Below are 12,471 nucleotides of genomic sequence, written 5' to 3'. Positions count from 1 at the left end.
TTCTGGTCTGCCCGCTCAGGTGGCATTATTTGAAGAGGAGCAGGGGAGTTCTCCCCGATAACCTGGCTAATATTTATCCCTCAACCAATACCTGAAAAACAAGTGATCTGGTTATTTATCTCATCACTGTTTGTGGGAGCTTGCTGTGCGCAAATTGCCTGCTGCATTTCCTGTATTGCAACAGTGACTGCACTTCAAACCTAGCTCATTGGCTGCAAAGCGCTTTGGGGCATCCTGAAGTTGTGAACGGTGCTATATAAATTCAAATTCTTGTTTTAACAGCTGAGCAGCAGCAACTCTCAGCAGTCTTTCGGACAGTCATAATATTCCACTAAGGGATTTGTGCAGGAAATTGCTTTTTGTGTAGCAGATGAAGGATTGAAGACAGCATCAGTCGGCAGGCAATAAACAGCAACGATTGCCTCTGTGAGTGTCAGGGGTGAGAGAAAAATATCCCAAACGCTTTCATTTGAAGCAGGGCAATGGAGTCAGATATATTCAGTCCATTTCTCTGTGGAGCTGTACTTAAAGCGCAAAAACTGCTGACAGACTTTCCATTGACTTGCCGTGAGATGCATTGAAATGGGATTGTATCAAACTGAAGCACAGCGCTGGTGCAGCTGGGGAGAGTCTGTGGCTGAAATTAAAACGGCTTCACAATACTCTGTCAGTGTAAAGCGGGTATTGCTTAGAACATGTGCGGTGTGTAACAGAGGCTTTCTCAACGTGGGCGCTTGTGTAAAAACACCTCCTTCATTAACTTTTGATTTGTAGTGGTCAAACACACACACACACACACACACACACACACACACACACACACACATATATACACACAAACATATATATACACACATATATACACACACATATATACACACACATATATATACACACACACACACATACACACACACACACACACACATATATACACACACACACATATATACACACACACACATATATACACACACACACTTATATATTATATATACACACACACACGTTGCCTCCAGCGATATTAGTCTGCATTGATTGTGAATGTTTCTAGGTCAACAATTGAGACTGCTTCAGCTCAGAGAGGCTGGGGAAGGGGTCTCAGAAATCTGCCCGAGGGAGGGTCTCACCCTGAAATCATTAACCACGGGTGTTGAAGAAGATGCTGCGTGAGCAGAAAACCGCTTTGTGCAATGAATAAAAAAGGCCGTGCCCAGCTCTGAGGCCTGTATTGACAGCACTTCGTTGACGTTGACAAGTCAGACCATTTTCTGCTCATTAAAGATCACAAATTCTTCCCTGAATGACAAAATCAAACCAGTTCCTGACAAGATTTCCATTTTGATGCGGCACAGGATGAGCAGTATTGGTGCGGGGGGCACCAAGCACCCCAGGGTGAGGTTGGGCTGGATGTGTCACACACTGGTCTGCTCCTCAGTGCCGCTGGTCACAATCTCAGGGCTCGTGTTGAGGGGACTTGCTGGGAAATCAAATTGGGCTTGTAGGCCGAGTAACCCACTCCAATATTCTTCTTCAACATGGAGTGGTGGGAGCAGAACTGGAACTTGCTGCATTTGTTTATCGAGCACAACATAGGGTCACAAAGGTCCAATTTTGTAGAGCTATGCCTCCCACCCCAAGGGCTCCTGAACTGCGTGCGCCGCTATTTTCTTAGAAGCGATATCCAGGCTCCCCGATAGCCACCTTACACCAGCAGGAAACGCCTTGTGTATGCTAATGGGAGGCCTAATGTCTGTTTAAGGGCCCCTCCCAGAAATACGTCAGCACTGACCGGGGCAAGTGCTGGGCACACTCTGCTCAGATCTTTGGCTTCTTCAGCAACTTCACTTAACTTAAAGAAAAAGTATGATTACCTCCTGAGAAGCACTTTGGAATCCTTCACTACGTTAAAGAAAGAAAGACTTGCATTTATATAGCGCCTTTCACAACCATCGAACGTCTCAAAGCGCTTTACAGCCAATGAAGTACTTTTAGAGTGTAGTTACTGTTGTAATGTGGGAAACGCGACAGCCAATTTGTGCACAGCAAGCTCCCACAAACAGCAATGTGATAATGACCAGATAATCTGTTTTTGTTATGTTGATTGAGGGATAAATATTGGCCCAGGACACCGGGGATAACTCCCCCTGCTCTTCTTCAAAATAGTGCCATGGGATGTTTTACGTCCATCTGAGAGAGCAGACAGGACCTCGATTTAACGTTTCATCCAAAAGACAGGGCACTGCACTAGGACTAGGACTCAGCCTAGATTTTTGTGCTCATGACCCTGGAGTGGGACTTGAACCAACAACTGTCTGACTCAGAGGCGACTGTGCTACCCACTGAGCCACGGCTGAAACTATATAAACGCAAGTTATTGTTATTATTGTTGGAAGAGGTGCGTGCCCCACAGGATGTTCAAGGGGAGGAAACCATAAGGAGGGAAGATCGTATCTGTCAAAGATCTTGATCTCGCTCATAACAGTAATAAACATAAGAAACATAAGAAATAGGAGCAAAAGCAGGCCATACGGCCCCTCGAGCCTGCCCCACCACTCAATAAGATCATGGCTGATCCAATCATGGACTCAGCTCCACTTCCCCGCCCGCTCCCCATAACCCCTTATCCCCTTATCGTTTAAGAAACTGGCGATTTCTGTCTTAAATTTATTCAATGTCCCAGCTTCCACAGCTCTCTGAGGCAGCGAATTCCACAGATTTACAACCCTCTGAGAGAAGAAATTTCTCCTCATCTCAGTTTTAAATGGATAGCCCCTTATTCTAAGATTATGCCCTCTAGTTCTAGTCTCCCCCATCAGTGGAAACATCCTCTCTGCATCCACCTTGTCAAACGCCCTCATAATCTTATACGTTTCGATAAGATCACCTCTCATTCTCCTGAATTCCAATGAGTAGAGGCCCAACCTACTCAACCTTTCCTCATAAGTCAACCCCTCATCTCCGGAATCAACCTTGTGAACCTTTTCTGAACTCCATCGAAAACAAGTATATCCTTCCTTAAATATGGAAACCAAAACTGCACGCAGTATTCCAGGTGTGGCCTCACCAATACCCTGTGTAGCTGTAGCAAGACTTCCCTGCTTTTATACTCCATCCCCTTTGCAATAAAGGCCAAGATACCATTGGCCTTCCTGATCACTTGCTGTACCTGCATAATAACCTTTTGTGTTTCATGCACAAGTACCCCCAGGTCCCGCTGTACTGCGGCACTTTGCAATCTTTCTCCATTTAAATAATAACTTGCTCTTTGATTTTTTTCTGCCAAAGTGCATGACCTCACACTTTCCAACATTATACTACATCTGCCAAATTTTTGCCCACTCACTTAGCCTGTCTATGTCCTTTTGCAGATTTTTTGTGTCCTCCTCACACATTGCTTTTCCTCCCATCTTTGTATTGTCAGCAAACTTGGCTACGTTACACTCAGTCCCTTCTTCCAAGTCGTTAATATAGATTGTAAATAATTGGGGTCCCAGCACTGATCCCTGCGGCACTCCACTAGTGACTGATTGCCAACCCGAGAATGAACCATTTATCCCGACTCTCTGCTTTCTGTTAGTTAGCCAATCCTCTATCCATGCTAATATATTACCCCCAACCCCATGAACTTTTATCTTGTGCAGTAACCTTTTATGTGGCACCTTGTCAAATGCCTTCTGGAAATCCAAATACACCACATCCACTGGTTCCCCTTTATCCACCCTGTTCGTTACATCCTCAAAGAATTCCAGCAAATTTGTCAAACATGATTTCCCCTTCATAAATCTATGCTGACTCTACCTGCCTGAATTATGTTTTCCAAATGTCCTGCTACTGCTTCTTTAATAATGGACTCCAACATTTTCCCAACCACGGATGTTAGGCTAACTGGTCTATAGTTTCCTGCTTTTTGTCTGCCTCCTTTTCTAAATAGGGGCATTACATTTGCAGTTTTCCAATCTGCTGGGACCTCCCCAGAATCCAGGGAATTTTGGTAAATTACAACCAATGCATCCACAATCCCTGCCGCTACTTCTCTTAAGACCCTAGGATGCAAGTCATCAGGTCCAGGGGATTTATCTGCCTTCAGTCCCATTATCTTACTGAGTACCACCTCCTTAGTGATTGTGATTGTGTTAAGTTCCTCTCCCCCGACAGCAACATTTATTTCAGCCACTCTTTTCCTTTTTATATACCTATGGAAACTCTTGCTATCTGTTTTTATATTTTGTGCTAGTTTACTTTCATAGTCTATCTTCCCTTTCTTAATCATTTTTAGTCATTCTTTGCTGGCCTTTAAAAGCTTCCCAATCTTCTGTCCACCCACTAGTTTTGGCCACTTTGTATGCCCTTGTTTTTAATTGGATAAAGAAATGTCTTTATTTAGCCACGGATGGCTATCTTTTCCCTTACACCCAGGTAATGGCCAGGGATGACATAACTAGACTTGAGAGTGAGATGGGAGGAGCCGGTCAGTGGGGCAAGTGGCCTTCTATCATTGACTTTCCTTCTAATTGTTGATTTTCTTTGTTCGTATTTCTTTTCCCCTGTGTGGAAACTCTTCCCCTCTGGTCTGTATCTCCCTCCAGCCTCAATGAGCAACGTCTATTGGAAGTAGTTGTACGGCGAATCACAGGCACAACTCACATCGTAAAGTTGCGGTGCAATTTATCGGGCATCTCCACATTGCCTCTTCCCACTGCCCATTCCCTGATCCACTGCCCATTCCCTGATCCACTGCCCATTCCCTGATCCCACTGCCCATTTCATGACCAATAGTGTTTTATTTCTACCTGTATTTCACCACATTAAGGTTGCAAGATATTTATGATACATTTGTGGAAATAAATTTTGTGTCTCTAGAACATAAAAATATCAGTTTAGGAAATCTTTGGCTTCTGGGACTTGGGTGCAGTTTGAACCCAAACAGGTTGAATTCACCTCTCATTGTGGTAAGGATCTTCTGAGAAATGTATTTAAACAGTTTCAGTGGGCTCAAAGAGTCATCATCATCATCATCATAGGCGCTCCCTCGAACGAGGATGACTTGCTTCCACATGAGTTCACCGATGTTTCAATGAAGGACTCGATGTTCCAGATCCTGAACTACATCCTGAAGGGTGGAAGATGCCTGTGCGTGGATTTTTTTAACGTGTGGTGACCGTTGCACACCAGCCACCACACGGGCTTGACAGAGCTAGGTCTTGGTCCAGTGGCAAGGGTTAACCAGGACGACTGGAGACCTGCTCTGCTGCACGGACCTAGTGTGCACACATATCGCAGTGTGGGCTGGCCCGTGCTGCCCCTGGGCCCTCGGCTCTTCTGGGCCCCGTACCCTCATTTACCGCACCTCCGCCACGCTCCCTCACCGCACCTCCACCACAATCTCTCACCGATCCTCCACCACGATCTCTCACCGCTCCTCCGCTCCAATCATCCGCCACATTTCTGCCTCGATCTCTTGCCGCTAATCCACCCCGACCTTCCCGCTCCTCCGCTGTACCAGGGCCTCGCCAATGTTTCTGCCCGCGATCCAAACGGCGAGCTAAGTTTTGATGAGTCGCCCAGTCACCCACCTTGAAGCCGTCACACACTTGGAGCGGCCGGCGCTGGAAGTTGCAGTGGCCGCGCTCCAGCTCTTATACTCCCGACCCGAGGTGGTGTCCGCTCAAAGACTGGTATAAAGGTGACCACAGTTCAGAACTAATTGTCACTGAGTTGGCAATCTCATGGAGGCTACACTCGGGGGAAAATTGTGGCCAGAAGCTTCCTGCCGGCGAACGCCTCCGACCCAAAATGTTTTAACGAAAATACCTGTTGGTCCCGGAGGAACCTAGGATTGTGGTCGGAGGCCTTCATTCGCTGCGCAGTGCTCGGGAACATGTCTTCCAGGTACGTATTCGTATCCTGCGATTACATGGGCCTGGACCGCCAATGGACATCGCGTATTCTCATAGATTATGGGCCCAAGTTTCCACATGATTTGCGCCTGATTTTTAGGAGCAACTGGTGGAGAACGGACTATTTTAGAAATCGCAATTCTCTACATTTTTTTTTCTGCAGTTCTAGTCAGGTAGAACAGTTCAAGTTTAGAACAGAATTTTTTCTTCAAAAGGGGGCGTGTCCGGCCACTGACGCCTGATTTCAAAGTTTCCACAGTGAAAATGTACTCCAAACTAAAGTAGAATGGAGCCAGTGAAGATTTTTGTAGAACTGAAAAAACCTGTTATACACATTAAAAAATCAGGCGCAGGTTACAAATTAGGCGTCCAGAACGAGGTGGGGGGGGAGGGAACTCATTACATTCTACAATAAATCCTTATTTATACTTCTACAAATATTATACAAATAAATCCAACCTGAATAAACATTTATAAGCCAAGAAAAGATTAAATAAACCATCTTCCTACCTGTGTGAAAGTGCTTCAGCCAGGGAGAATTCTGCAGCCGTTCGTGCCGCTGAGCGGGAGGGGGAGAGAGAGAGAGAGAGAGAGAGAGAGGGGGGGGAGAGAGAGAGAGGGGGGGGGGAGAGAGAGAGAGGGGGGGGAGAGAGAGAGGGGGGGGATGGAGGGAGGGATAGAGAGGGGGGGGAGGGAGGGAGAGAGAGAGAGGGGGGGGAGGGAGGGAGAGAGAGAGAGGGGGGGAGGGAGGGAGAGAGAGAGAGGGGGGGAGGGAGAGAGAGAGGGGGGGGAGGGAGAGAGAGAGAGGGGGGGGAAGGGAGGGAGAGAGAGGGGGGGAGGGAGGGAGAGAGAGGGGGGGAGGGAGGGAGAGAGGGGAGGGAGAGAGAGAGGGAGGGAGAGAGAGAGGGGAGGGAGGGAGGGAGAGAGAGAGGGGGGGAGGGAGGGAGAGAGAGAGGGGGGGGAGGGAGGGAGAGAGAGAGAGGGGCGGGAGGGAGAGAGAGAGAGGGAGGGAGGGAGAGAGAGGGGGGGAGGGAGGGAGAGAGAGAGAGGGGGGGAGGGAGGGAGAGAGAGAGGGGGGGAGGGAGGGAGAGAGAGAGAGGGGGAGGGAGGGAGAGAGAGAGGGGGAGGGAGGGAGAGAGAGAGAGGGGGGGCAGGGAGGGAGAGAGAGAGAGGGGAGGGAGGGAGAGAGAGGGGGGGAGAGAGAGAGGGAGGGAGAGAGAGGGGGGAGAGAGAGAGGGAGGGAGAGAGAGGGGGGGAGAGAGAGAGAGAGCGGGGGGGTGGGGAGAGAGAGGTCAGGTCGGATCGGATCCAGTCCGGGAGTCGGGTCCAGTGGGGGGGGGGGGGGGGGCGGGTTGGGGAACAGGAGCGCGGGTTGGGTCAGTCGGGGGGGGGTAGCGGGTGTCTGGTCGGCGGGGGGGGGATGCGGGTGTCGGGTTGGGTCAGGTCTGGTCGGCGGGGGGGGGAGAGCGGGTGTCGGGTCGGGTCTGGTGTCGGCGGGGGGTGGGGGAGCGAGTGTCGGGTCGGGTTTGGTCGGCGGGGTGGGGGGGGAGCGGGTGTCGGGTCTGGTCCGGAGGCGGGGGGGGGGGGGGGGGGGGGAGCGGGTGTCGGGTCGGGTCGGCGGAGGGGGGGAGCAGGTGTCGGGTCTTGTCGGGGGCGGGGAGCAGGAGCTGGCCGTGGGAGGAGTATTATTCACGCAGCCCTAGTGAGGCCATTGGGCCAGGGCTAGGGGCTGCGTGCTTCGGGCCCCTCCCACACAGTTCGGCGCCTGGAGCTACTGCACTTGCGTGCCCACTGTAGCGCGACTGTGCAGAGGTCCCGGCACTGTTTTCAGCGCAGGGACCTGGCTCCGCCCCCCCACAGCTCGTGCTGGCTGCGCAGAGGGCCAGAGGACCTGCAGGTAGGTGGAGAATACCGAGAATTTTTTAGGCGCCGTTTTAGGCGCGAAAAACGGGCGTCCAGCTCGGAGGGGCACCCGTTTATTTTCTTGTGGAAACTTGGGCCCAATAATGGGAGCTCTGTTTGTGCGGGCTCCCATTGCTATCAATGAGAAAACCCCCAAAAACATGAAACACAGCACAATAAATAAATAAAACACCTCACATATTTAAAATTAATTGAAATTGAATGTAATTAAATGTTTTAAAAAAAAATTGTTTTGACAATTATTTTAATGTGCTTTAATAGGGTTAACAATAAACTTACGTCATTGGACAGGGTTTCTAATATAAAAATGAGTAATTAAATGTAATTTTTCTATGTTGTAAAACTCTTACGCTGGTAAAAGTAAACTATACACTTGCTTAAGGACATTCGCTGGACAGGAGTTGGGCAAATAGCCCAATAGAAGGAAGTCCTTCTCCCGGGGATGCGTGCCATCTGTCAAAAGACATTGTGACAGTTTGGAAAAGCCAGTTTTCGGCGCATGTGCATCGCTCCCCGGGAACCGGCATTTGCGAGGCCTCACTGGGTACATGCACACTCTGCACGCACCCGGAGAGGCCGGGATTTTCGGCCCAATATGTTCAATACGAGAAATTGAAATCCCAAAATGGTGCAGCAGGGGGCACGCATGAGTGCAGTGGTTGGGACAGGGACCTCAGTATCAGGCTAACGTGTGTTTGACCTGGGACATACCTGATTCATTCATTTCCCCAGCCCATAAATCATTGTCATTGTCTGCTCTCCTGCTCTATCAGCTCAGCACCACACTGCATTCACCGGTTGTGCTGAATCGGTGTAAAACCTGCAGCCTCGTCCAAATCAGGGATCTGTTCCCATTGTAGAGGATAGTTGCCCAGGGATAGTTTACTATTTACAACATCATAGGCAGCCCCTCGGAATCGAGGAAGACTTGCTTCCACTCCTCCTGGGCATTAAAACCTACTGCTTTGACCGAGTGTTTGGTCACCTGTCCTAATGACTCCTTCACTGGCTCGGTGTTAACTTTTATCTGATTACGCTCCTGTGAAGCTCCTTAGTAAAAGATGATGGGGGTCAAATTCCCTGCTGTACACCTCCCGTCAGCACCTCCGGGAGGCGCTAGTGGGGCACAAAGGTATTGTCTGGGGGGAGGGGTGGGGGGGCAGGGGTCGGGGGATGGGGCGGGGCATGGAGTTGGGGGGGCGGTGGTGGAGGGGAGGGCCAGGGGGCAGGGGTCAAGGGGTGGTTGGGGGGGGGCGGTGGGGAGGGGGACGGGGCGGGGGGGGGGGGTAGGAGATGGTGGGGGGGGCCACTGACACAAAAGCCAGTCGCGCCGCGCCCTCACTGGGAGCTCCCCAGGCCACTGTGCCTCTGCCGCTGATGTCGCCGCCGTGCGCGATGGCCTGTTTTCGCCCCGAGGCAGAAATTGGGCAGCGCCCCGTGAGGTTGCCACGGCCAAAGTCAGCGCCAGCCTTACGTGTCACGAACCGGGCCGCACTTCACTGGCGGCATTTTGCGCTGCCCTCCGACTTACCTGGGAGTCCCTTCTGGCGGGGTCTGTGCCGCGGTGGTCCAGCCCGGCACTTCCTATTGGTGCTGGGCTAGGGCCCCGGCACCCCACAGTGCAGGCCCCCGAAAACCCTGCAGAGCTCGCAGCGTGCCCTCCCCTCAAACGGAAGGCAAAGGGCCCTTGGAACACGGCAGTGCTACACGGAGAGGCCGCGGAAAGGCCATGTAACACTCTGACTTTCGCCCAGGAAGTGCCCCCGAGCCCACCCCGACAGGAAGTGGAGTGCGCTCCATTTTCTGTCAGAGGTGGTGACCACTATTTAGTTGGCGGGGCGGGGCTTCTGCACCGGGCACAGGATGTCCCGCCCTGCCAAGGTTACCGCCCCAGATTCCGCCCCCTATAAGTCACTCCAATATTGGTGGCCACTGGTCGGCGAAGGCCTCGAGTTTACCGAGACACCTCAATGCATTTAGTTTTGAAGTGCACTAACTGTCACTGGGAGCATTCTCGGAAAAGTGGCTGTGGCACCTTTGATGTCCCCGTGAGCAGGAAGACGAGGCCTCGGTTTAACGGCTCATCCAAAAGACGGTACTCCCGACAGTGCGGCACTCCCCCAGTACTGCACAGTCAGCAAGATCCTGTGCTGAAATCCATAGTGGGCCATTTACTGGCTCACAGGCAAGAGTGTAATTAAATGACATTAGCTGCTTTTTGTTACATTGCTAAGAAGGAGAGGTGTTGACGATTAAGTGGGTGCTTTGCTGTGGTACTAATATTTATCGTTCATATTGCAGCTTCCCATTGTGGCTTCATCAATCGTCACACTTTACTTCCTGGAACTGACGGATCTGTTCCGACCCGCCAAGCTGGGCTTCCAGTGCTTTGACCGTGCGCTGAGTATGCCCTATGTGGAACCCAGCGAGGAACTCATCCCATTACTGATGCTCCTCAGCTTGGCCTTTGCTGCTCCAGCGGCCTCTGTAAGTAGCTCAGGGCGGGACTTCCGGCTTTGCTGATTTCTAGGCGGTAATGGCGGTGGGGCAGTAACGTTAGCGCCCGGGAACAGTTTGTGCCTCAGTCAGTAACATTGGGCAGCTGGGCCCTGAGTGTGAGGCGCAGCGCGAAGGGGGGCGTTGTACACTTCTCTCTCTCGGGGTGTTAGCGTGGGGTCGGGAGCGATCCCAGAGAGGCCGGGGATGGGGTTGGGGGGAGCATAAAAATATTCCCAGAACATTGCCCACGCCACCACACAAATCGCAAAAACAAATTAAAAGAAAAAACAATGACACGTCCCTCAGGAGTCCATTACTGACTTCTCCGCTGTCGGGATGGTGGGACTGCCCGATTTCCCAGGGGTCAGTGCGGGACGCGCTGCGGGGCGGACAGGTCGGGCAGAAGTCCAAACCAGCGCCGATGTCACGTGCTGCTCCGCGCCGCTGCTAAACCGGACCCGAGGATCGCCGCGGGGCGCTGGAGACTGACCGTCTGCCCAGAACACCTCACCCCCGCCATTGCTGCCACTCCAGGGTGAAAAACGCAGCGCAGAGAACCCGAAAATCCACCCCTTAGAGTATACTCAACAAGTACTTTAAAAATAAATGAATTCACGGGATGTGGGTGTTGCTGGCCAGGCCGGCATTTATTGCCCATCCCTAATTGCCCCTTGAGAAGATGATGGTGAGCCGCCTTCTTGAACCGCTGCAGTCCGTGTGGTGAAGGTGCTCCCACAGTGTTGTTAGGGAGGGAGTTCCAGGATTGTGACCCAGCGACGATGAAGGAACAGGAGGAGGCCATTCAATTAGATCATGGCTGATCTGTATCGCAACTCCATTTACACACCTTGGTTCTGTATGCCTTAAGACCGTTACCCAGTTTTGACATTTTCAATGGACCCCCGGCCTCAGCAGCTTTTTGGGGGAGAGAGTTCCAGATTCCCACTACCCTTTGTGTGAAGAAGGGCTTCCTGACATTACCCCTGAACGGCCTGGCTCTAATTTTAAGGTTATGCCCCAGTGTTCTGGACTCTCCCATCAGTTTCTCTTTACCTACTCTATTAAATCAGTTAATCATCTTAAATGCCTCAATTAGCAATAACATGGCACTATTACTCACCCCATTATCTTATCTCGGTAGCACAGTGAGAAGCAGAAAGAATTCTTTCAATCAGCCGATCTGAAGATTGCAGTAAATTCTACCTATTGTCGATCAGTTGACAATCTCTCACGTCTTGGCTCGTCCCAGGGTGACATTATGCTGATTGAGGGCATGTGAAGGTTGCTCGGGTTACCAATTTGCTTTTGTGGCCTAAATCGGTGAGTGTTGTGGAGCCCTAGCGGTTAAGTAGAGGGGCAGAATTTCTGTGGGTCTTCTCCCAATCACGCGTTGTAACCAAGGCGGGGACCCGTGAGAAATGGCAGACGTGGCCATTGACACCATCTTTCTGATGTTTCCGCTGATCATCCTCTGAAGATACGGCGGGAGAGCAGCAGAATGTAATTTGCCACTCAATGTTTAAATGTGCCCCGACAATCTGCATGTGAATCAAGTTACCAACGCGAGCATATCTTGGTGTTCTGATTAAAGACGTATCCACCAGCGAAGTCAGACCTTCTCCAACCCATGAAATTCAAACATGACAAACCATTCTCTCAGTCATCTCCCCTAACACTGCTTGAATGTTTACTTGGTGCTCAGTCCCAGCCCTGTCCTCTCCCCTGCCTGCCACGGGGCTTGATGGGAGATGTACTGGATAAATCCAGTGGTTATTGTTGTTGTATCTGAACAAAGGTGGTGTTTAAGTGTAGTATCCGTTGCAACCATTTCTCTCATCGTACCTTTCCTGTGTGTGGTCTTTTACCCCAGATTATGATTGGCGAAGGGATTGTCTACTGCTGCCAATCAAAATTGAAGAATAAAGAAGGTTCTGAGGGCAGCATTAATGCGGGAGGCTGCAACTTCAACTCCTTCCTCAGGCGGACTGTAAGGTTTGTTGGTAGGTTCACGAATACTGTGCACACTGCTCGCGAAGGTACTCAATCGCAACATGGGAATTGTTAGACAACGTAAGTCCCAGGTCCATGTAGTTCCCCTGATAGTCGCGTGGCACAATGATAATAGAGTGGTTGACCAATCACATCAATC

General features: G+C 50.8%; 1 protein-coding gene across 1 annotated transcript in view; it reads left to right on the top strand.

Moving 5' to 3' along the window:
* Positions 1–12,471, top strand: part of plppr3a (phospholipid phosphatase related 3a) — a 131,252-nt gene that overhangs the window by 91,654 nt on the left and 27,127 nt on the right. Inside the window, exons 2-3 of the mRNA XM_070860908.1 lie at positions 10,125–10,310; positions 12,193–12,322. Coding sequence (XP_070717009.1) covers positions 10,125–10,310; positions 12,193–12,322 — 316 coding nt within the window. The remainder of the gene's footprint in view (positions 1–10,124; positions 10,311–12,192; positions 12,323–12,471) is intronic.

The sequence above is a fragment of the Pristiophorus japonicus genome, chromosome 18 (assembly GCF_044704955.1).
Source record: "Pristiophorus japonicus isolate sPriJap1 chromosome 18, sPriJap1.hap1, whole genome shotgun sequence".
In the NCBI taxonomy this organism is placed as follows: Eukaryota; Metazoa; Chordata; class Chondrichthyes; family Pristiophoridae; genus Pristiophorus; species Pristiophorus japonicus.
This window is presented reverse-complemented; position numbering and strand designations above follow the sequence as displayed.